The following is a 27,134-nucleotide window of genomic DNA, read 5'->3' as shown; positions in this document are numbered from 1 at the left end:
ATGAAAAAATTATTTTTAATTTAATGTGTAGAACGAGGTAGAAAAAAACACGAACATTTAGATTAATTTTAAATAACAATAAGATGGTAAATAAACTATACAGGTAGATAATAACTCTGTTGTAACGTTAGCTGCAGGAAATGAAGTTTAACACTTACTATCTGGTACACTAGTATGTTAACATAAGTTATGTATTCCCAATTGATACTGTTTCAAAGTAGCAGTAAAATAATTATATTAAAATATGTATACGTGTACTATAAAATAGTTATAAGAATTAAAAAAACAATAATATTTCGGTACATTTAACAAATAAAATCAAATAAAAAGGCTAGACACGCAATCCTCGACGCAATCACTACAATTTTTTAGTTTACTGACACAAACATATTTTTTTTTTTTGATAGGAGAACAACCAAGAATACATTGACGTCTTTATAATTGATTTTATAAAAGGTAAATAAAAGTGGGCATAACTAACTATAGGGTATAAAGGGTTTTTTTTTTCATTGATATTGTTTTTCAATATTTTTAGATTTTAAGACTTTGTTTTTAAAAAAGTTCTTCAAAATTTGTAATATTTTACAATATGAACCATATTGTTAGCACACAGAGTAAATGTTCATACTGAGAGAAAGAATTAAGAAAAAAACAAAAAATTAAGTAGGCCAGTTGCTTGGTACGTTTATGCATGGAAATGCGCATGTAAAGAAGTAAATGACGAAACTGACGAGGTTCGACGCGTTGTAAACAATAGTGAACTTCTATCATAAATAATCATGAGAAGGATGATTAAGTACAGTCATTGTTTCTTAGCATTACTCATACTCATGATAAAGACTAACGGATATTGCCGACACGGGCATTTACACAAGCTCATGGGAGTATTAAACAAAAAAAAAAAAACAAAAAAAAAAAAATCAACAATTGTTTAGCGAGTAGAATAATTTGTAATATAAGAGTATTTTTTCCGTTTTTTCGAGTCATTTTTGACTGTTATTTCCTGTAAGTATTTATTTTAAAACAATTCGATTTTTGTTCATTAATACTCTCTTAGATGTAATCTAGACTTTCTAATCATGAAAGCTGTTACCTATAACTTATTTTTTCAATTAATAAAAATTATAAGCTAGTTTGACCATCATTTTTGCGAATTTGAAAGATAAGATTTTTCAATTGCTTCAAACGTACATAACGTAACGTTTTTTCTGAAAAGAAATATTCCTAAAGGTGATGTTTAAAGTCCGATAATTCTGACTTTCACTCCACTATTCGCTTGCTAATGCACCTGTACACGTAACTGCATATTTCATCGCATTGAACCGTAAACTCGTACGCGCATCCTCCTGCCAAGCTAGCGTGAATTATCCTCAGCATTGGAACGAAAGCTCGAAGCTTGCCGGAACGGCCTGCAGAGGGCGACGCTTCACGGGGAAAGTCGCGGCAATGGCCGGCGCGTTCGAGCTCCGCCTACTCTATCATCGTCCGACCGGACTGCCCGCCCCTCTCAACGGTTGTTGCGACCGTGTTGCCAAGGTAACGGCTGCCATTACTTTGCACCCCCCCCTCCTCCTCCTCCGCGCCACCTCGACATAATACAGCTGTAGCTTGGCTCGTGTGGTTGTGCTCCTTGAACATCGATTGTTTCATTACCCGATAGTATCGATAGCGTTTTGTAAAACTATCGGTACATCGATGGATCATTGATTGTTTCTTGCCGTAGATATATATCATCAATGACTATACAATCTGACAGTAAAAAACAATTAGATGGTTTTTAAATCCGAATAATCGTTGCTTGAGCAGTACTTTTTCAGATTTTTTTTACTGAGTACATACTTTTTTATTAACAAGCGATTTTTTTAAATGTTTATTAAACAGTGTCTGTTGTACCCACATTACTATATATTATGTACGTGACCTTACGATGATCTTACAACCGATAGGACTATCGATAGCGTCGATAGTGCAGGAACTATCGATTCGTCAATAGTTCATCGATGTTCAGGGAACACTAGACGACTAGACTCGTGCTCTGCCTCACCACGTTGCGTTACTTGGCAACCGAGGTCAAAGGATGGAGAGAGAGAGAGAGAGACAAGCACGAGAAAGCTAGATATCTCTACGGGACAAAACATATGTTACTTATACAAACGAATCCGCGAAAAAATTATGGTATTGTGAGAGTAAAATTTTTTTATTTTTCGTAGAGCTTTTAATAAGAGCTTGACTAAAATGAACTTTTTTTCACTTGTTTTGGTAACATAACGGATCACGTAGCGACGGTATGTCAAGAAACTTCTCAATTTAGATGATATTTTCGTGTACGTACAGTGACCCACAGTATTAAAATAAACAAACAAAAAGTTAGTGATTCAAACACTAAAAATACACAAAAAAAACTCACTCGTAAATAACAAACTTAAAAAACAACCACGTGACGGAGCAATTTGAGTTTTAGATTCATACCCACAAATATAAAATGTGAAAAATTTGGCTTCATGACTTGCGATTTTACAGTCACAACGTATATACTGTAAACGACGAGAAGAGGTTGGTGGGCAATAAAAAAAATATAATTAATACAATTATTTAAAAAAAAACTATTTGTTCAATGACACGGAATATTTGTTTTCGTATTCATGCGACGTGCGATATCTATACGTATTGTTATTGTTTAGCCTTGGAGCTTGTATTATTTATTTCGATGCCAAGTAAATTTTGTTTGAATTTTACATCGAATGTCAAACCATACAGGCAGGGGTCAGGACACTATTTTCGATATTTCCGAGAAAAATTGTGTATCTTCCATTAGCTCGCAAGCAAAAGAATTTTAATTATTAATAAGTAAAAAAATGTTTGATGGCAAAAGGAAATGCTCTTGCTGTAAACAAAAAAGTTTCTATTCTTTATGCAGCAAGATAAACTTTTTTCTTGTTTTTGAGTGGATAAAATTCAACTCAGCAAAAATTTCAAAATTTCCAAGGATATGTCAACCTCGAAAGTGCTGACTTTTTTTTTTTTTTTTTTTTTTACGGTGCATAATTTGATGACTTATAAAATCAAAAAGAAGCAGAAAAATAATAGAATAGCTAAAATCATCGATTGGTATTCAAACTTTGTTCTTCACCGCACTACAAATAAAACAAATAAAGTCACGTCCCAAGTTTTACTTCTGTACCTTTAAAACGCCAAAGCTAGGCATACTATTTTTAAAACGTGACATTCAAAACAAAGTTTTTTTTAAACATATTTTTATTTCCGTACGTGATTTCAAAACTAAATTGGTAGAAAAAATAGAGGGGATCTGAGCTTTTTAAAATTAAAATATTTCATTTTTGATGATATTTTTAGTTGGTACAGATTTTTCAAATGTCTCGTAAAATCTTCAAGTTGTTGAGCTAACCAAATCAACGAAACAAAGACTGCATGAGAAGAATCACCTCTCTTATAACAAAAAGAGATATTCATTATCTTGCCCATCCGCCAAACTTTTTACTTCTAGTACTATATGCAATACAAACAGTTGTGCACATTATGATTATGTTGTGTTTTCATAATAGCAAATGTTGACTTATTTATTAATAAATTTTTTTTCGTCACAGCTGTTATTACTTTATAACTATTATTCGATGACGAAACATGTGGGGTATATGCGGAAAAGATTCGGAAAAATCAGAGCGTATGATACACCGCGTAATCATTGTACACGGAAATGAAGAAAAAAATCTGGGTTACGCCAGTGGAAAGATGAATCAAGCAGGTACGAGCGAAGAGCCAAGGCATCAGAGCCACTGCAAGGAGATGCGATCATTAGTTGATGTAAATATAGTAGGGAGCGAGCTAGAGAGCTCGAAAAAATTTAGCGGACCGAGAACCGGGGTAGCAGTGGTGGGGGGGACTCAGAGAGAGGGAAAATAGACGTTGGCTATACACCTAATGGAAAGTTAAAGCAGACCAAGCGAATGTAAGGCCGTGAAAGCGAGTTGAGACGTAGGAGTCGCGTAAGGACAGAAACGGCGAAAAGTGGGTGTGGTGTGGAAAAATGAAGAGAGCGAGCAGCATTCGCGAAATTTTTGCTTCCCCCCCCCCCAAACACCCTTTTCCGCGCGCACAGGTGGATGTACTATATGCACGCAATATTTTACGATTTGCATGACGGAGGAACGACCGAGGGAGAAGAAATGTTAAAAGAAAGAGGAAAAGGACAAGAGAGCACGTTTACAACTTGACGCTATATACGTATATTGCTTGGGAATATTATACATGTATATACCCTTGCACGCTCTTTCCCCGCGCACCGCCAGACCACCGGAAGTTGGAGGCCAGCGTCTGACCTTGCTTCGGTCATAACTTCTCTTTATAATACACTGTCAATTTTACGTCTGAATACTTTTCGTTTTTTTTTTTTTTTTCTTCACTTTTATTACGTTGTAAACTCGGATGTGAAGTTTTTTTTAATCTAATTAATCATCACTTCACAATTTGATCGAGGGAATCTATACTTTTTCTATCAAAAACGTGTTTTAATTATGAAAAATATCAAAATTTGTGAAGTTTAGGAAAAAACATATTTATTTTATTGTTGATGTGTGCATCTACATAGACAGTTGTTTAAAATATAAACAGTTGATCTCGATTTTGATTTCAAAAGGAGCAAGTACAAATTCTTTTGTATTCCTATAATTCATTATTATGAAGCCTTAAAAGATTGACAAATTAAAAAAATTAAATATTAATTAGGTTTTAAAAAAGGTTCATTAACTAATTTTCAAACTGACCAAGTCAAATCGAGTATTAGATAAAAACAACGTTGTATCATAGTGGTGATAATAATGTGTTGTAGCACGAAATTTATCTGGGGTAGCTGAAATAAAAAAATAAATTTGGACCATCGCTAAAAAACTTGTTGAAAAAAAATATGTATATTTTGTAGTACACTACCATGTACAAATAATGTGTGTTTTACGTTGATGCAAAATATAATTATATGCTCGCATACCTATCCACACAAACATGAAATCTCGTGTACCTACTATCACGGCTGAAAATTTCTTTAGCTCCAAAAATACAAGCAGCCCAAGACGATTCACCAAAAAAAATCTCGTTGCGAGGCGGGGCACCGCGTCGTTTTATGTAGCATTTCGACGGTTCGTCCATCTGACCCTCTGCACTAAATCACTGGACTATACTTGCACAGGATCAGTATACAGACAGTAAAACGTCAAGGACACGCATTGGTGGTAGTGTATCTCTTGAGCGCGCATGTGCGCACCTCAGAGACCATCACCTCCTCCTCCTCCACCTACTTTTCCTCCTTCGTATGACATACGCATGCACACACATATGATATATATTTGCAGAGTGCTTATGCAAAGAGGGGCACACAGCAAGAGCTGCGAGAGAGAGAAATATATACGCGCCCGCCTGGCGTTGGAGGTCATTGGCCCTCACGTGTGCATAGAGCGTGCCGACGACCCTACACCGTCACTATACATACTCCCCTTTCCCTTATACACTCTCTCTCTCTCTCTCTCCCCCACACACACGCACGCATGCACGCACACGTGTGCCTCAACCTGCTGTACCATTATCCTGCACACGTATCTTACGTTGAACATGGGCCTAATACTTATACGGCGCGCAGTGTGGCCGATGACAACACACCTCAAAAGTGTAGGCCAGTGCATTTCTCTCTCTCCCTCTCTTTTTTCACCGTTTCTATTCACCAGTAAGTATAGCTAATGACAGATTTATGGTACTTATCGGTAACGAACGAGACACATTTTCTTACAGGATTTTGAATATTTTATAAGTACTGATTAATGATTGGGAGGTATGAAAAATATACTTTTTACCAATTGTAGCACGCATCGTATCGGTCAGGGCCTTTGAAAATTTTAGCGCTATAGAACTGCTACAGCAACATTTTTTTTTTTTTTTTTTGTCATGTTTTTGTTAATAATTGTATTCTAATTTTTTAAGGACAAGTTAGTTCGAGTTAGCTTAACTAGCTATCTAGAGGCAGTAAGTTAAAGTAAGAAAATGGCATGAGTTATTTAATCAGTAAAAACATACATATTTTTTACGAATCAAAGAATCGACTACTAAAAAATAGATCAAAAAGGAATCAAAAATTTTAAGGAAGGTAAAATCGACACATTATCAAAGAATCGGAATGTGCTGTAATTTGATTTTCCTTCCTCGGGCGTGTTTGAGGTTCGGGTGTGCCTTCCAGGAAAAATGTAGGGAAAAGTAGTATTCGACACGTAAGCGCCATCAGCCAGCATTAGTCAATCAACAATATTTAAAACAATAGTAAATCCTTGTATTAAATTTGTGTTTCATAAAAAATGAACAAATTCGTTTAATAAAAATCAAAAAACGAAAATCATCTTTGGAAAAGAGAGCTGAATCTACAATCTCCTGTATCCAGAATGGACGCTCTAATAATTAAGCAATCTATGATATGAATAAATTATTTTTGCAACGATTTTTGCTTTTGCGATCAAAATTTGAATTTGAATGATTTGATGTTTTGTTGGTATTATAAAGATAATAATGATTGATAATAATGGCGGTGATGGTTGGTAATATGTCATGACATGTCAATAAAGGATATCCTATCCTGAGGTCGGATTATCAACAATATGTGTAGTAAAGTAATAAATAAATAGAATAGCAAATTCAATCGAGTCTTCGGTAATTTTTGAAAATTTTACAAACAGAGATCCTAATAAGAAATTAAAAAATCATTATTAAATATAAAATTAATTAATTTATCTCACGCAATATGCACAGCTCGTGATGATTTTAACGTTTCGAGTTTTGCTCATAGCTATAATAGCAGCAGCGGCGGTAGCATCATCAGCTGCTCGATACAAGGTCAACTAACTGTATACGAAGCTACACTCTGCATGTATATGTTATGGCAACTTGAGCCAACTTGCTCGCCTAACCTCTATATATCCGGAAGCAGCGCATTATGTGCGCGCCAAATCGATAAAGACCTCCCGCACGAGTTTATTACCTTGCATTTACACACGTGCGGGGGCACGATACCTTTGAATCGCAAGGGAAAAATTGGAATCGTAAACCAGACTGCTACAATAACACATGTTAAAAGTATCGGCAGCATGGTGAGGCCGCACAGAAAAAAAATGTTTAAACCACCACATGGGTCAGTTTGTCGAAACTGTTGATTCATCTAATAAAAGTATATTGAGCAATACATCACGACAAAGACGCGCTACACTTATCTCTTGCTCCGACTTATTACCCACTACACTAGTTCCCCGTTCACTCAACTAGGGTAAATGAATCAATTATCATGCTGTACACCGGAAAATCTTACTTGAAGCACCACGCAACATGCAGTCGTGTAAAATGTTTTAGAATATTTTTTTTACGTGTGCCCATAACCAAGCACCATTTACAGCGAACGTACCGATTACCGTGTCTCGATCGCCGCTTATGAAAAAGTCATCCTTTACTAAGTACCATGAGGAATTAATAAATACATTTACACGCATTTATACCTCCATCTTTACTCTTAATTTACATGACCTTTAATGATTTAAATAATTTTTTTTTCCAGCAAATAATCAGTTTCTTTTTTCAATCAAAAGTAATAGGGTCGGCCACGGTAATAGATATATTTACCTTACCCCTATAAACATATTCAGTGTGTCGTTGCGTGCAAGAGGGCAAACAGGTCGTCGAGATAAGTTGTCCAATGTTGAACGATAAGTCCACTCTCGAATCTCTCGATACCGCGTTATGCATACACAGGCACTATGTCTGTCTAAGTGCGTTATTTATTCTTTCGCAGGGACTCTTTCACTCTCACTCATAATTATTTTTTATTTCGAGACGACTCTGATGATAACAATATTGTTTATCCGCTTGTAAATCGTTTAAACGCCCACGACTTAATAGTACTAAAATACTTAGTTATTTTTGTAAAAAGTGTGGTGAACACGATTTCCCCCGCACAAGTATAGGAATAAACGCGGTACAGTTACCGACAAGGCCACAAGTGCAAGTCTATCACACGGATGCGAGAACTTGCCGCACGAGTTGCGTAAAAAATGTTACACACAGTATAATATAACGTTTTTTTTTCGGCATTTCTATTATTTTTAAAATTTCCACATTTTTTTCAAGAGTTTTATTACCTTGAAAAAAAAAATAAAATTAAAAAATTACCAAAGCAAAAATTTATAAAAATTACTGAAGTTGTTGAATGGTAATCTCTTCTTATGCTGCAGTCGAGAGACATTTTCTTTAGTACACTATTTAATTTTATACTATAATTTTTACTTTAATGAATATTAAGTAGGTTATAGCGACTGAAAGCCCTGAGCGAGGTATTGAATTGGGCCCCTTAATTTTTACCGCAAGAACAGTTATTTTTACAGTTTGCACAATAAAAATTACTGTTCAACGTAGTAAAAACGAGATTTCTAAAAATAAAAAGTTCCTAGGCGATGAAATAATACCAGATTAATATTCTTGCATAGGAATGTACATAATGTTTTCCTCTTAACTGTCAACAATTTATAAACGATGAATCAATCTCGTAAACATTTTAAACCTGAACTTTTCAAGCCTTTGGGTAGTAACATACACAAGTAGCTAGAAATACAGCTATTTTTTACTTTTTAATGAAATAAAAATTTGATTTTTCAGTTTTTTCTTCAATTTTTTGAGGGTGAAAACGAAAATCTCATGTATGAATTGAGTTTTAAATAAAAATTGAGAGCTCGAGCGTCAGAGGAGATAATTTTTTTTTTTTTTTCTCATAAAAATCCCGAAAATGTACCAAAATGGCAGATGAAAAGAGAGGAAGCTAAAAAAAGAAAACGGCGGAGAGGGCGAGAGAGCGAAAGAGACACACAGACAGACAGTGTATGCACGGTGTTGGTCCGTACATGTAGAATGTGGGTGAGTGACCTGGAACCTCGGCAGTTGGCCGCTCCCCCTCCTCAGATTCGCTTCTTCTTTCGCTCTCTCACTTTTTCCTTTTATCCTCTGCTGCTCCTTGAGGAACCTGTTCTCTTCTCTCGATTCCAATATAAGTACAACGATGCTCTCCCCGACGGCTCTCCGCCTCTCGTATGCCCGGGCTCCTCCTCGATATATACCCACACCAACTCGCCTTGCTTTTCTTTCGTTCTATCTTTACCTCCCTTTTCTTGCTTAATCGCGCTCCTTGCTCCATTTTTAAAATCTCGTTTACATCCCCAATTCCGATTTCTTTTCTCTTCTTTAGTTAAGTTTTTATGTTTGTTATAAGGCACCACAGAGCTCGACAGAGCATTCACTCACAATTATTTTTTTATTCAATAAATTGGATGGAGTTCACTGTAACCATGCCAACATTTAAATGTGTTAATTCATACTTTTTCTTACACCGTGACTTTAGCCTATTGATCTAGAAACCGTCTTCGCCTTTTCCCAAAAGCAATCCTCGTGCAGGACTCTACCTAGCGACCAGAGAGCCCCATCGGGCTGGCACTTCCTATTCCGGCAGTTCTTGCGAATAGAAATGCATCAGATTAGTCTCCAGAGACAGCTTCCACGGAGAAGGTTTCCTGGGCTCTCGAGTCACAAGATACCAAGCTTATCGTTGGTAAGGCTGGCGGTCTTTGATCCTGCCACTTTGGGAGTATCAGACGGAACGTCAGATTGTCTTTGATCTATTATTTTCTTATATCTCTTATATATTTCCATCTCCAATTCATCGACACTGTTACGTAATTTTACTAGGATTGCAAAAGTTAGTAGATTGTCTTTGCACCTAATTACAATTGGTCCACCATCAAATTAATTATTCATTTACAAATATCCAAAAAAATTCGTCCAAAAATGAATATTTTGAACAAAAGTTGATGTACATCCGTTTTGTAATATGCCATGAGAACTACCTTAAATCATACGCGATGATCTATAGAGTGTGTTTAAAGCTTGTCTCGTCGTTGCCTTTTTCACATCTAACAACGTTTGAGTTTGAACTAAATAAAAAAAATGCAAAGTTACTACGGTAATAGTCGCAGTAAATCAAAAAAGAAAGAGAGAAACTATAAAAAGTGGCGTAGGTGGTAGTGTGCCACAGTGCAAAGGCCCACAACTATTGCTGCATCTGCAGGCCGAGGCGCAAAAACTATTGTGTTAATGTGTGCATGTACAAAGTATTATGCAAGCCTCTTTCTGCTTTCGACGTGGGTTCAGAATCTGGGTCGGGCCTCGAGTCATTGTTTACTATACGGGTTCTTCATGTTATGAATTTGTCAGTGTGTGTGTGTGTGTGTGTGTGTGTTTGTATGTTTTTCTCTTTCTCTTTTATTAGTGCGCGCAGAAGGCCTTTTTCCATACATGTACTCGCATTAAATTTTTCCCTTTTTTTTTCTTTCATACCTCCTTGCAAAAACTTTAACGTACATTTTGTATGGATTTATACCGACAAACTCACGAGCTGTACATACTGTATAATAAAGAACAACTTTATGTATTTTCTTACTTCTAACCAAGAACAAAAACAATAATATTAATAATAATAATAATAATAATAATAATAATAATAATAATACTGGGTTCTTAACAAGTTATAAAGTTTAGAAATCCTTGATAAGCTTGTGTTTTGTACGTAATATAACTTATTAATACTCTGACCCTATGTTAGAAAATCTCTTACACCGAAAAACCGCAACCACTAACTAAATTTCCTCTGCAAATAATAATTGTGATTCAAAGGAATTCTACCACCACCTTTTATGTAGTTCAGTAATAAGGATTATCGTATATATTTAATAATATTAAATACAATAGCGAAAAGATCATGATTATCATTGGTCTGATTATCTGTATTAAGATCTAAATACATGTAATATAACTGAAAAATTCTGGTTATTTTGTTAATTGTAATGATGTAATTCTTGAGTATTAAAACTACATCATAATTTTTCAAACTCGAGTATTTATTATACACATAAGTTTGCGCATTGCATTATTTGTCATACGAAAATGTGTTTATTTTCTACAATAAACGTAAAAATAAAAATTTACGTCAAAAAAGAGATTTTAAAATGCAGCAAGGTACTAGCATGTTTTCCATATAAATAAAGTTTGGTCACTTATTTATCCATACCCAAAATCTAAAGAAATATCTTTCTTCGAAAACCCATTCTCGATTATCTATGAATATTTAAAAGTTAATAAAAAAATTTTTAAAAGTGTTAGTTTCCTGTTGATTGAACTAAATACTAAAGTTGAGATCATAAATTTCCTTCACTCTTTTTTCGTTACTAACTAAAATAACCCCATCTCTCATGGATAAAAACATATACATTTATTGTTGAATGATAATCTGAGTCATAAATCATTAAATTCATTTCTATTTTTACTGCAACAAGTTGCTAGCATCTTTTAAAGATGCCACAAATACATTTTTTTAATAATTGAAAGTGATATTTCTTTCTAAAAATACAACCACTTGATGTTTTTCGACATAACTTTAATTCCACCTACGATTTAAAAATAGAGATGGAGTTTTTAAGCTAGAACGTTTCCTGCAGAACCCGTAAATAAATAAAACAAAAATGCTTAAATTATATTTATTTATAACATGAAATCCAAAAGCACGAAACAAAAATTTTGAACCTACAGCCGTGTTAACACGAATATACGGTGGTTTTTTTTTGTGGCTCGTATAATGTTATCGTACTTGTATCTATGTACATCAACTGTTATGTAAAAAGCTTAAGAGATTAATAGATAAAACAATTAAACTAATCTATTTCATTCCAATTTTGAATTAGTGTGTACAATTCAAAGTTAAAATATAAATTTAATAAGCTCAATCGCCTAACTTATAACATCCCAAAAATGAAGTAACTGAATGTAGTGTCCACTTGATTTTAGTACAATGAGCTTCAGATTTAATCAGTCAAGTACAAAAGTTATTGAAAAATTTAATGAAGACTTTTAGAAAAAACGAGAAAAAAAATAAAATTATTGAACTCCCTCCTGTCTTTCATATACTTATTACCATTTGCTCCACATTCAAGTAAGTCATTTGGAGGGTAGTAAGTATACTAGTGGTGAATGTAACCTCGAATGTAACTGTAAAATGTTATCTAGTGGTGTATATAACATATTGATTTTACTAAACTAAGAAAGTCTGAAAAAATGAGGACAGTACTGAACTTGCACACAGCGAAATACGAGGCGAAATAATGTACGTCAACCACACGATTTGTCAAAAGATCATCAATTTGCATGGTTATTGTTGAAGAATTACAGTAACAAAAAATGTGAGGTAACCGCTGCACGGGGACAAAAAGGGCCGAGGAGAAAAAAAAAAAAATGAAAAATTTCAAAAATTTTTGTCTTCTTTTCGGTGCCAAGCGTGCTACAGCTACATACCTACGCATACACGTGTCCACGGAGAGGCGAGCTAGCAAGCTCTCCCTCGGTTCGTTTTAAAACGCTGGGAGAGCCGAAGAAAAAGTACGCGCAGCTATATATACAGCGCCAAGGCAGCAGCCAATACATACATGTATACATATATAGTATAGGAAAAAGAGAGAACCCCGCTCTCGAGCAGCGGCATAGTCAAGTACAATAATATGAAAGTAGGACTCGACGCGCGCACACGACTGGGTCGACGACCGAGTCGAACGAGCGCCGAGAGCACGTTGGAACGTGTATATATATATACATATATATATATATATACATATACCACCCGAGCATGCAACCGTGCAGCCAGCCAGTGTGGAACAGAAAGATCGCCTCGACGTTCCACTGTTGCTGCTACTGCCGTTGCTTTGTATTACTATCCAGAGACTCCTATACACGGGTGTGTGTGTGTGCTCATTTTTGATATATTCTTTTTTTTCCCTAAAAGCACACGAGCTTTTTTTTACAAGGCTGTAGATATTCGAAAAATTTGTTCTGGAAGACGACAATGGAGAAGCTGTGTATCTATTCTTGAAATAAAAATTTGCCACTGAAATCATTTGTGGTACCTTAGATGATGATGTTAGAATGTTAATAATAACCTTGATGATAGCAAAAATCGAGGCAAAAATCATGTGAACAGGTTTTTCCTCGTCTCAGTATATATTTTGGGGTCTTTTTATTCAAAATATTGGATTTATTTGCAATCTCATCAAGTATTAATGAAGTGGCGAAAAAGTTTACAAAAACTGACGTCAGCTGAAGCTTCGAGGTATGCTTGTAAGCACGTGCTTGAACTGTAACTCAATCTGGTACCTGATCAAATTAAAAATAAATTGTAAAATAACAATGTTCCTTTTTTAAACACTTTTATCTCGCTTTTATTTAACTCGCACTGTCTGTCTGTTTGTATGTTTGTCGTAGGGTGAGAGAAAATTTTTAATATCTTTTTAACTTACTCGAGTAGAGTTAATTAAAAAAAATTTATTTCGACAGAAATTTCTATTAATGCGAAGTGGTGAAAGCGTATTACACAAAATTTTAGTTTTTTTTTATTTTTGCTGACTGAAAAAATAACCGACTTTGAATACACATCAATTAAAGAAACTTCAGTATCTCCGCACGTTCGTCAATGGCTCATCTTCGTTTACTTGTCAGTCTCTTTATCTTATTTCACAGGCAGTGAACTTCTGGGTTGGAGGCAAATACGAGGTCAAATATGCCATGCTATGTTTAATTAAATTATAATGAAAAGCTAAAAATAAAAAAATGCACAAGTGTTGTAATATATGCGTTTGTGTATAAATTGCAAGGTTTAGGTTATTATCGCTTATATTAATAAGGCATACGATAAAAATAATTTTTTATTTTTTGGTTTATAAACAAAAGCATGTTGTAAAATATTTCTATTCATTTTTTAATTTTAGCTATTGTTTGAGTAGTTATATCCAATTTCCGAAAAATACGTATCAAAGTATTGAATCAGTAGTGTAAGCTTTTGATGTAACGTACGAGTAAAATGTGCCTTATAATTTTACTGCCCCATGGGCGCAGTGTTCTTTTAGGATTAAAGCTGTGCACCCAAAGGCTATAATAGTATAGTTTTCATCTTCAGCGGCAGATCTCGCAGCATCTCCACTGGGGTCATTCCCTAGGCCTGAGAGATTTTAATAGAAAATATCCCAAGTTGAAGAAAAACGCACGAGGTAAAAAAAAAAAATCCAGTTGTTAAGTTTACACCAACCCCAGAGGGGGAATAATGTGCATTTTATATTATTGTGTATTGTCTGCCTGATTCACATCGTGAATTACCACATGAATTCCTTGAATCATGTGTACCTGAATCACACTAACTATATTTCCCAAGCTTTTGGAGTTATTTTACATGAGAACTTAATATGTTATACAATAGTAAGTATGATCAAACTTAACTTTTTTTTTTCTCACTGATATTGTTTAAAAAAATCCAAAATATTAACAATGAAAAGTTCAATTTAAAGAGTATATAAAATAATTTTTTGAAAATCGAAAATTTCGTTACATAATATGTTTTTTGTTGGTACCTCGTAAAGTGTAAAAAATGGTATCAAATTTTAGTGTTCAATAAAAAATTTGAGAAATAATTCAGAAAAATAATAATTATATGTAACAATTGTTGCCTGCTTTCATTTTTTTTTTTCCTCAAGTATTTAATCGACTTACTATACTTGTGCTCAACCAACTGTGAACTTCTAATTTACTTTTCTCTTGTTTTTCAAGTCCGTCCTTTAAGCTAAGTTATTTTTATACTAAAGTTAATTACTGTGTAAAATGTTTTCTACGTCGAAACAGTCATATAGATATTGACAGTACTACCCGAGGTACTACCTTAAGATTGCCCAGCCATGATAACGAGAAAAATGTTATCTAGTAATGTCCAAGAAAAACATTTCTATAATGATCTAGCACGGTAGCAGCCAATTTTCGAGTTATGATGTCTCACTAACAAAAAAAAAAATTGTTTAAAAAAAAAACCGGCAAGAAAAAAAGGTGGAGCGGAATGCATGGAACATTGGCGACAAGGACTTTTGAAAGGTTACATCAAAGTCGGTCAATTTACCGCTTCGGCTATCAGCTTACGTTTTTAGCAGGCAAGAAAAAAAAGAGAGAGAGAGACGAAAATGGGGCGAGCAGAAAAGAGTTCCGGTTTCTGACCTTGATTCCCCGATGAAAGAAGTGCATATACACGTATATATATATGAGCCAGAGGAAGAAATAGGTGCTGGCTGTAGTCACTCTTGCTGCCGAGGAAAAAGGAGAGGGGTGGGCGCGGAATCCGTTACCGGAACTTCAAGGTTCTTTTCTCCCACTACTCTGTACCTCTCCAGCTTTTTTCGAGTCATTACTCATCTTTTTTTTGTCTACAATCCCAGAAATAGATGAAAAATTGATACCAAACAAAAGCGGTTACTAATAATGGTATCCTGATTAGGTACTTATTGCTCCTACAGATGCCACGATGTAGAATAAGGCATAATTTTTCCACTATACAATGCCTATGCGATTTTTTTTCTTGTTCTTTAAATTCAAGTTGAACAGGAGACATATTCACTGACAGAATAATATCACAGTTTGTACAGTTGCGACACATCTATGGGAAAAGCAGTAAGAATTCGGCGCTAATAAGAACACAATGCTGAGGGACGTTCATCTCGGTTTATCCCATCAGCGGTCCGTACTCATTATCAGGGTTCATAATACATACCGCGTACAATTATAGCGTGACCACGGTAGCCATTTTTTCAATACTTAGTGCTACAATTGTATAAATTGTGATGGTGTATTGTTAATTTCCTTAATAATATTTAATCATAATTAAATCAATTAGATGCAATCAATTTGTTTTCTTTCTATGAGTTCCATCTATAATACTTCCAAGTTATTTAAAAGCTGATGTTTTTTATCAGAAAAAAATGTGCCAATGGTGGTAAAATTTCAATAACAATTCATGACAGTAACAAACTGTAATCTTTTAAACTATTATAAAACTAAAGTTATTTTTTATTATTGAGATCTATGGTCTCATCGTTCATAATTTTTTTTTTTTTGGATAGTAGAATTCGAGGTAGAATTTGCAAGTGTCAAACTATTATCAGGCGTTGTTTGAAAACAAAATTGTCCAGCAAATATTAGCTCTAGTAACATAAGTATGAGCATAAGTAAGTGTACAAGTACACATACAAATGTGCATAGTAAGTACAAATCAGTATACATCCTAAACAGTACATACAGAAATTTGTTTTGCAAAAAAAAAAAAAAAAAAACATTTATGTATAGTCAGAAATTTAACTCTAGTAAAAAACAAATCTGTCTGTAGAACAGTCGTATCGAATAATAATATATTTCCAACTTTGAGCATCGAACCAATAAAGCAACAATTAATCTCGATTAATCCATTAAGGCTTGTGCGTCAGAGTCGCATTGTGGGGACTACAAAAAATATGGTCAGTCCTGGCGACGTGATGCGAATTCAAGAAATCAGAGTTTGGGAATCACTGCACGGTTAAATAAAGACTTGCATGTTGATTTGATTTTTTTACAATTGCATACGTAATTGCGTGCGTTGTATGCCCACCAGCGAGGACACAATACGTACACACACACTCGCGCGATCTCGCACATGCGTGTTGTCGATCTCGAAAGTCGCTTATTGTTTGACCTTGTCTTCTTTGTCCTTGAAATTATCACGTGGAACGTCCTGCGTTGTCGTTCACTCTCTTTTTGTTTCTCATTTGCAAGAGCACGTAATAGCTTCCCGGAAAGATTAGTAGATATGTTCATGTAATCTTTTAATTGCACAGACGTACATTTTTTTATTTCGCAATTGTACCTGTACCAAGGGAATTTGGTGACCCGAAACCGAATCCAACTTCATAATTTGTTTATCATGTTTGTCCTGAACCAATTGTACAAAATTTTCCATTTTTAGGTGTTCCCGTGTTTATATGCCGTATCCCGACTTTTTTTGCTATTACGTAGTATACTTTTGTATAATAAACCACTTTGTCTGCAGTATTTATATTTAAAATTCAGAGTAAGCTTGTCTCCTGAGTAATTATAATTTTAAATTGAATTGCTCTGTACATCAAAAGGTACGCTAAATTATTCTAAGTACCGGTATATTTATATAAAATAATTAAATCCTTGCAGGGCTGCGTTATTTATAAATAATGGGTACTGGTTGCCACAGCATACACAATATACGAGAGGTATAAATGCTTAAAATTTTTTAATACAAGCAGTAGAATAAATAAATATATTTTTGGACACAGGCAAATTTACTGCAGATAATGAAAATTGCTCATAACTAATGTACTTATCCACATACCAGTCATCAGGCTTTCCTGTTGATTGTTCGAAACAATTTGATTAGATGCCTGGTTGAATATTATTGTTTGATGATGCAGAGAAGCTTAAAAGTTCAAATTTAAATGCCTTAGAACGTGTTAGTATAAATAATTTAATAAATCGATCAATTATATAAAATAACCTTATTTTTATTATTAATTTAAAGTTGATCTTATTTATCATAAGAGCGCACGAAAGTACCGTAAACAGCATAAAAGTACGAGAGAGAGAGGGAGGGAGATAGAAGGGAGTTGGTGGTGAGCGAGAGATCGTGTGCTGCACGCTAACGTACGTATAGTCTCTCGAAAGAATTTTCCGGTCCAGTGAAAGTAACTGTTTGCCTGCTTATATATATACTATACTATACATATACACACCTACAGGTAATACTTGCTCGCTCGCCTGCCTGCTTGTTCATATAAACTTTGTAGCAGACAGCCGCGATGTGCTTCTTCTAATAGATATATACTCTGGTACATATGGTATGTGCTTGTATCGGTAAGTTTCTGTGATTTCTCGATGGTGTTTCGGGTTGAGATAAAAAAACAATAACGAGTGTCTACGACTTTTTTTTATAACAATTATAAAAAGTAGATTCTAAAAAGTAATTTTAGTTTGAGTTATGCATTTTTGCTACACACACGTGAATATGGTTTACAGTATGGAATAAATTACTGTTTCACCAGTACAAATTCATAGTTTGGACAGTAAAAATTACAATACTCGATGGGTAAAATTTTTTAACATCACCTGTAACTTTCAAGCGAGGTCAGAAGAATTTTTTACTGTTGTTGTGTCATGCCACAATTTTGCTACAATTAGTTAAAAATGATATAATTCTGAACTTGAGAAAATTCATTGCAGATCTGGGTATAATTAATTGTTATATATAAAAAATTAAAATAAAATATAATTTTTAACGAGTCTTTTGTCTAAAGGTATGAGCACTATCGTGAAAGATTATCACGCATCTGAAGCCATTTTATTGCTGTGCGATTGGGATATATCACATGTTTTTTTTTTGTGGTATGTTATGTTTGGCAGGAGTTAAAAAAAAATAATTCTATCAAATTGTAGCAATATAATAAAAAATAGTTGAATTTAATTATTAATTTTTGTAAAAGAAATAACTGGATAAAGAAAAAGGATATATCAATCAATATGAAATCAAAGTATGCGGAATATATATGCCTGTATATTGATATTTAGCTATGACCCTGGCATATTACGAATACATTAATTTTTTTATGACAATTTATTTATTTGAATTACACCAATTACATTAAAACTTATCGTTGACAAAAAACACTTGCAGTTGGTGATATTGTAATAAAGATATTTTACATGAAGGTGATAAACTTTGTAAGTTTAGCTAATAACGGATGCAATATTTTAATTTTCTATTAGTGTAGTATGCTAGTTTCATTTCAATAATAAAATATCAAAATATTTATCAAGTAATAATTACAAAGGTAGTCACAAAAATTTAGATCACGCAAAGTGTGCGTCTTAGGTATAACTAGTATGATAAAATTGTTGCTTCGTTCTCAAATTCAGCTCGTCCTCGAAACTTAAAATAGTTATATGTATCTGTGTGTTACGCTACTATGACGGCAATAATGAAAAGGCTTGAGAGGCGTTTACGGAAAACGACAGACGGGAGTCAAAACTGGGCAAACAAAACGGCATAACGTCCAATAGAAATATATATATGTAAGTGAACAAAATAGGGAATCATAAAGTGTTAATAAAAACTATAAAAATATTGAAAAATTTGGTTTTTTTAGTACAAGAACTCATTTTTACCCTAAAAAAGAGAGTACCAAGATTACTGGGGGCACAAGAAATATGAAAATCGTTTTTGTTACTGATGTTTATGGTTTACCTGATAACTCTTTAAATTTCAGCAGCTGAGTCAGAAATTATTATAATTGCTCAAAAATAAGTTAATCAAGTACTTGTCTTACATAAGCTTTAGTTAGAGAGTTGCTCTTGTTTTAAAACTTGCGTTTTAATACGTTTTAATATGATTATTGGCCCTGTTGGCCTTGGGTCACTCAATCGTGACTTTAGTACGCCACATTACAACATATAGATAATTTTTTTGTAAATCACCAGTAAGAACCCTGGGTACATTTTCTATTGAAATTCGACAAATAAAAATCTTGAGTGCTATTGATAAAAAGGTGATTTTTTATGAAATTTGATGTTAGAATGATGTACTGAAAAATGGTATGTCGAGTCTTTGGGGATAAAAAACGTACTTATCTTTTTTTTTGTTGATTTTATTTAGATTATGAAAATAATATGAGGGAGCGGGGTATTTGCCATCTGTCTTGTTATCACTGTTCAATCGTTGTTTGAAGCAATTACAAGAGTTTCGATGTAACTATGAGACATATTAACACGATGGTAAGAAGTAAATCGATTTAATTATGACTACTTTTTACGTCCAAGCTTTTTTCTGGCTGGGAGACCTTTTCTAATTGTACGTGACTAGTGCCAAATTAAATTTTGTGATTAACTTTTTATAAAACCATTTAAGGATTAATAGATCGATTATTTTGCAAGAAAAAAATTGGTAAAAAATGAAGTAAGATCACAGAAACAAAATAAAAAGTATTGTGACACAATTCTTAATTATGTGAATATTTCTGAAAACATGAAACCGAGAAAACGGTGGACAACCAAAGGGACGATCGGTTGTTGTTTTCAACTTTGTAAGAATATTTTCAAAGCGAGTGTTGTAGTAAATAAATCGGTTGTGTTGAATCAAGATAATTTTTATGTACGTGGTAACACGAATGTATGGATTGTTACAAAAACAACAAATTAAATTAACAAATAAAAAAAGAAATTCAGACAGAGTAACTTGCTACATTCTCAAACAAATCGAATTTAAGGTTGCTGTGAAAGACGAGGTGAAAGACCTTAAACCATAACGATGTTAAATACTGGCATTCCAAGAAATGGAATGCTAATGTACTTGGTATCAAGTTCTTACAACGATTTGAGTTCAACTTAATTTCAAGAATATAAGTGAATATTATAGCACATGAATAGGTGCTTGGTTACACAATTAACTTGTTTATGATTATTGGGCTGTTCAGATCTGATCTGAGTCGTTCTGATTTGCTCTGATCTCACGACCGAACATTTGTTTATTTCATACGAATATCCCCATCAGCTCCAAACTGTTGAAACAAGTGTTGGGTGGAAAATCGACTGTCGGTTTGTATGGAAATATGAAATGCTAGTAAATAATTCGTTGTATGGGTTTGTTGTCGTATTATTTGTGATGTAACGAGAATTTCTTTGATAACAATTGTATCGAGCTCTCGAGTAATGTTTCAGGTTATGCGTGTTTTCCCAGAATATACCAAAAGTATTCGGAGCCGATCGGGGCATTCGTTCAGTATATAGATTATAATACGTGTTCGGCCGTGAGATTTGAGCGGATTGAGGCGACCTAGATCACAAATCTTGGCGGTTTGAAACTCGCGGATGAATTAAACTACTGTAGGTATATTTTTTACTCGTGATTTACGATAATACAAGCAATGGCTTGGTAAAATATTGATAATGGGGGGGGCGGGGAGGGATTCAAATTCGAGTATCCCACAAATGAAAAAAATGTGAAATCTATGGTACATTCGATAATTTGTCGAGATAAAAATAAATTATGATGAAACGAAGATTATTCCGCGAATATTATTAATCGTAAGCATATATTTTATTATAAATAATGATGCAATGTACAATAACGTTAACTCACTTGTAAGTCTTGGCAGGAATTGTCCCGATGAGTTGCTGCGCGTATAACTCCGGCTCGCCAACCCCACTCACTGACTTTATTCACCTTCAACTTATTAAAGCCACTAACCGAGAGGAACCGCTTTCCCACGATCTCCTCGCGATACTTGTACGCCATATCACTTCTTCGGCTGTGCTTGTATCAGCCCCCTTTTGCGCGCGCGCACCCACGCACTCACACAAAACAACAACACCACCACCTCAACATGCGCTCACGCATGGGTATTGGATCACGAAACTTTTTTTTCGAGCCCTGATGGCTCTTTTAATTCGTATAAGGCCCGCACACACGTTATTTTTATCATTGCACATATTATGGCATCATTATTGTACGAAGAGCACACAAACTCACGAGATGGGATTGATTGCGTAGGAAGACAAGGTTGTGGCCCACCCCCCCACAGATTTTTTTTTAATGTGAGACTTCTGTTGCTGGCTGGAACACTGAGAGAGAGAGAGATAATACTCGGCTCCTCTTGCGTTGCCGCCCCCTTCCAAGGAGGAGGAGGAGTGTAGGCTAGTCACATTCTCGATTTTCCCGCCGCGAGCAGGCCTTCAAGATTGTAGACGTTACTTCGGTCCTCCTCGTCGAATCTAATTTTTGCATTTTTGCATTTCCTTTAACCGATGGTCCTCTCGTGCTTGGTGCTGTTGCTAGTTGACAAGATTATTTCCACTGCATCCAGAGAAACGGTGTTTGTTTGGCTCGACCACCGGCGGCATCATATAGGTGTCACGAGAGAAAAGCTTTGGGTTTGTTTACCTAACGCTTGTCTCTCTATATAGAGATAGGGCGAGGGCCAAACGTGTATACTGCCGATGCTATAGCTATATGGTTGGCCTGAAAGCTCCCGTATACGTTGCTACGAGGCACGCAACGTCCGATCGATATTTTTCCTGATGTTTCTTCTCTCGCTGCTGTATGTGCTTATACTTATGCGTCGTGCGCTCTTTTCTTTTTTTTTTCGGAGCTTTTTCATAGTCCCTTATATTTTACTGGAGCTCAACTCATGCGCGCACTTTGAATTACCAATGCTGCACAGGAGAGAAAAGAGATTACATTAGTTTCCAAGGATTATAAAAAAAAAAAAGAAATTGGTGACGCTTTTTTCGAAGGTTTTCGGTGAAAATTTACCACAATCCCTGTATATATAGTGTACAAATGGCGAGGTGCACGTACTCACGCACACATATTATTAAGATGCGAGGTCAATTATTTTTTTTCCTCTCCTTATCCTTGAGAGTTGGTAAAAAAAAGATGCACCCAAAATTAGCTAGTCGTGAGTGTAACCGCCTACAGCAAAACCTCGCCGTCTCGTCTTGACGGCGCTCATCTTTCTGCCATGTACTTGGAACTTGTTAAAAAAATTTCTCGCTCCAACACGCACTGCTGCTGAATACGTATGCGTATATTATTTTTGTAAGCAAGTATATATTGGCCAAAGTGAAAAATTCAATTTTGTTTTTCGAGTTTTCTCGTTAAAAAATCCACCGTCGTATCAACACTACACTCGCTCGCGCAGAAAAAGAGCTAAATAGCGTATTATAATGAGGTAGTAGCGCACGATAAAACGTCGATGTTGACGTCGCGAAGCGCGCACAGTTCGAGAGCAGACGGCCAAGGCGCCCAAGAGACAGCACTACAACCCGACCTCCGATATCGCGCAACGTACACTGACGGGCCATACACGCATGCAGCCACAAAGTTGCAGACTTGCAGAGAGCCGTGCGATCCACACCACCACCTCTCTCTTTCTCTCTCTCTCTCGCGTCTCACGGGCGCGCGATCCCCTCCCCCGCACCGACACATCGACAAGTGACCCACACACACACGCAGCGGGGGAGCATCGACCTAGTAGATACCATCCTTACCCACGTCATATACATATATATATATATATATATATATACATTCATCGATCGTCTCCAAAGCTTCGTTGCTCCGTCGTACGAGGGAGACGAACAATTTTTAAATACCTAATAAAGCCTTTTTTTTATTCTTTGCTTGATTGGATGAAATTGATCAATTCTATCAAATAATAACAATGAAACCATGAAGTTTTGAACAGTTACGAGTTTTTAAAACAATGAGATATTCAGTACACGGAGATGGTTCCGCCAGCAGCGCTTCCATCCTCCAAAATAGTGGTCAATCTTTGAAGTACCGAAAGAAGGCTAAATACCTCTCAAGCAATTACAATTTTCGCCACTGTATGGGGATTCCATAGGGGGTTCCTGGCGCTGATTGTCAAGTGGCCTACTTTTGTGGTTTTCGATAAATCCCACCTTATGTAATTTGTTGAGTGGCGCTGACAGCGTTGTCCGAAGCCAATGAGGGTAAACATCTATCGGCCCGATCTGATTGGCCCTAACGACCTGACTTCTGTCACGCATTGGTTAACAGCTCGAATCAACTCGAATGGCCCAAACACGGCTTAAACAATTAGTTTAAAATATTTGAAATATTATCTGGGTTCTGGGTCCCGAATTTTCGTCATAAAGGTCATAAATGTGTTGTAGGCGTGATTGTGTAATTAGAATAGTCCAACTGTAAAAAATGGATATTGTGCTTTGAAAAGGAAAAAGAAGAGAGAGGGAAAACAGATAGCGAGCGCTCTCTCTGCTTCGGAAAGTTTTGGAAGCCGCGAGTGTGTTCGTCCTCGGGATGCGGTGTACGAGTGCGAAAAAAAAAGAGACCATCTAAGTTTTCAGGGATTTTCATGTTTTTCATTACTCGCGTGTGCCAGATGAAAAGCCAAGTGCATTGATACTGCTGATACTGTGTGAAGTGCGTAATTATTTTTACCTTATATCATATTACTACAATTTACATCTAACACCGATACGTAATATTAGACGTACAGTGTATGTTATGTGATTTTTACACCAGACTACCTCCCCAGCAGAAGCAGCGCACATATATGTATATACTGCACATAGCAGCTGGCTGCCGCTTTGTCGTCTGCGTTTGTTTTATCAACAGACAGTGCGGAGCCATTGGAGACTGAAGTTTTCTTTATTCATATGAAGAAATAACTCGAGAAACTTTTACTCAGTGTTTTAGTGCAGATAACCAAGGATTGCTGCTCGGGTACTTGGTGAACAGTAAATAAGTAAGCAAGTGGCAACGTAACAATGATCTCGTCCATCGTCTCACGACTCGTCATGTAAGTAGTATCAGTGCTTTGGCAAACTTTACCATGAATTATAGACGTTTACAATTAATGACAATGAAATATCCTACGACGCTGACGTTCTCCAGTATCGCGTTTTATCGATTCTCTCGATCTATCCATGTTTGTAGGTTAGAGTACTTCTATAGTTATCGCTGCAGTGGTGCGCGTTATATATTGTAGCAGAGTTTTCCTAGCGTCAAAGCACTATCCGTGCATATTATATCATCGCCATTTAAGGGATTGGGTAGAAATTTTCCTTTCAGAAAGCGTAAATGTTGACTGCTTGTAAAGAATTATCAAAAAGTGTCAATACCCATTTACGCCCTTGAGCGTTTAGTATGATTAGGTACTAGCGGTGAGGGGCTTTGTTGACGCTCGAGGACAAGGTCGACCAGGTTGCGAAATAAGAATAATGAGATTCACACAAGAGTATGTTCTGTGTGCACTGTATTGAAAACATATATATAGGTATCGAAATCTCAAGAAGGCCATAACCTCGATCCCCTCCTCTTTTCTGTGTATATACACAGCTTTCTCTTGTCTGCTCGTGCAAACGATCGAGTAATGCAAGCAAATGCCTTAATCATTAGTTGCGTTATTTCAAGAGATTGCAAATAAAAATGAGAATGAGTATAGCATTCAAGCATAATTATTGTGATTAGTGTGCACCAAGTCGTGTGTGTGTCATTATCTATCTTCCACGCGTTTAATAGGTTTACAGTTGCACAAGTTCTTCCTTCTAGCTCGTTCTATATTTACTTCAGTATATCTGAAGACATTTAAAAATTTATGCGCTTCTCCAGCTGCCTTAGAAAAGTCTTGTAGAAGATGTAAATTATTCTGTTTTATCTTCCAGGCAATAATTATTTACTCAATTTTTTTTTTTATATTTGATTCAAAGACAACATATTTTCTAATGACGTGCTGAAGTAAATGTTGTAACAAAGTGCATGTTTTTCGAATAAACAAAAAATTTAATTAGTATAAGCTGTAGAAATCTTTCTTATACATTAAATATATAAGAGCAATTGTCAAAAGTAAAGCATTTAAAAAAAATGTATAAATGTATAAATGGCAAAAATATCCAATAAATCAACAGAGTATAAATAATTATAGCAAACACAGGGATAACTGGAAAAATCGTACAAAAGCCCCTTATGAGAGATGTGACGAGTTAAAGTGTATCTCCTTACAGAGTTGAGGAAAAAAAGAATATTTTGTGATGATTTTATGAATTTAGCAAATAACTCACAATCTTCATTGTTTTTGTTTTTTAAGTTTTGCTGCAAAAACCAAAAGTTACAGTATACATGTGCACTATTTATAAAATTTGATTTATATTCAACATCACTCGTATGAAATATTTCCTATTGGATGATTTGTTAATGTAGAAAATTATTTTTCGTCAGTAAGTCAGTACTGATGAATTAATAATTTGCGGCACTATGTATTACAATGCTGCACCAAAAATATAGCGAACGGATTTTCCTTCTCTCACTGAAAAATAAAAGCAGCAGCTAATTAGAGGCGGTTTATTGTTCTCGTCAAAATTTTTGGAGTTTCCATTTTTTTTATTTTTTTTTTTTTAATTACATTTATTTAACTACAATAATAATTCCTCGAGTTTTCTCTTATTAAAAAGATTTCAAAAAATTACTACCAAGTAAAAGAATTATTTACCGCAAAGAAATTTTTTTTTTTTACGAAACTACGGAAAATGTGCATGTGGTCTGGGAATAATGAAGTTGATCATTAGTCAAACAAAATTTTTTAAAACACACATCATTATTGTATTCCACTTAAAGCATAAATATTTAAGTTCCAAATTTTCTAAAAAAACCGCTCAACTTACGTGTACATTGAAACACGAACGTACGCACAAATAGTGATTTTACGTCACGTAAAGGTACACGATACGTACGCGCAAGTCGGTTGTAAGACGAGTAAGTTTGCAACAAGATATTTTACCGAAATGAATCAGAGGAGATTCAATCGTGTGGCTGCAAGTGGATGACTAATTTGGGAGATACAGTGGTGAGGGGACTATCCGCGTATTTTTAACTTTTAACTTCGCCTTTAAGACTCAAGTTTAAGAAACTCCTTGTGATGCAGCAAATACACGTTGAAGTAAATCACACGGATCGTATCGTTGTATCTGCACCTACGATATGCAACTCGAAGCTCGAAAGAGGAAAATTTCCACAGGTGCGTAATAAACACACGAGCGAGGCTGTTGTGCCGAAAATGGCTCGCGTGGTGGCGTGCCCGTAGGGCATTGAGCAGAACAGATAGCGTGAACCTTGGCAGTCCTGGTACTGCTGCGTGTTGCCCCGCTTGGCAACTTAATATCCTTTTTTAAAGTCGACTTTTCGCAATCGCCGTGACGTGAAACAGCTGGAGACACGGCAGTCTGCCTGCTGATGAGGTGTCTTTGATTTCAAAGTCGTGTGCGCGTGTTTACGTATAGGTACGTATGTGGTGAGGTGTACTGTGGGCAAATGTTTGTAAGAAAAAAAGTAGATGTATGAGAGAAAGAAAGAAAAAAAAAAAAAAAAGAGGTACCACACGCGAGAGCCAAATATTTTGACTTCTTTGCCTTTACAATTCAATTCTCGTCCGTGCACTTGTGGTTAACCCAGTGACGAAAAGGTTTTTTCAATCATTTTGGATGAAAAAAAATTCGCTCAAACTGGCTGGTTTTGGAAAATGATTCAGATGTATTCAAAATTGAACAACAGTTTTTTCGTCGCAATTTTTAATGTTTAAATAAAGCACTGTCGAGGACACTGTAGGACA

At 35.3% G+C, this 27,134-nt stretch overlaps 1 protein-coding gene across 1 annotated transcript in view; it reads right to left on the bottom strand.

Annotated features, from left to right (window-relative positions):
* The window catches only part of Kdm3 (Lysine demethylase 3), a 111,747-nt gene extending 88,934 nt beyond the window's left edge, over positions 1 to 22,813 (bottom strand). The window contains exon 1 of the mRNA XM_089594868.1: positions 21,125 to 22,813. Within this exon, the coding sequence (XP_089450994.1) occupies positions 21,125 to 21,280 (156 nt within the window). The 5' untranslated portion in view covers positions 21,281 to 22,813. The remainder of the gene's footprint in view (positions 1 to 21,124) is intronic.
* Positions 22,814 to 27,134: the final 4,321 nt, after the last annotated feature.

The sequence above is a fragment of the Copidosoma floridanum genome, unplaced genomic scaffold, assembly GCF_036245765.1.
Source record: "Copidosoma floridanum isolate Cflo_tuat_1 unplaced genomic scaffold, Cflo_Japanese_pri ptg000021l, whole genome shotgun sequence".
Lineage (NCBI taxonomy): Eukaryota > Metazoa > Arthropoda > Insecta > Hymenoptera > Encyrtidae > Copidosoma > Copidosoma floridanum.
This window is presented reverse-complemented; position numbering and strand designations above follow the sequence as displayed.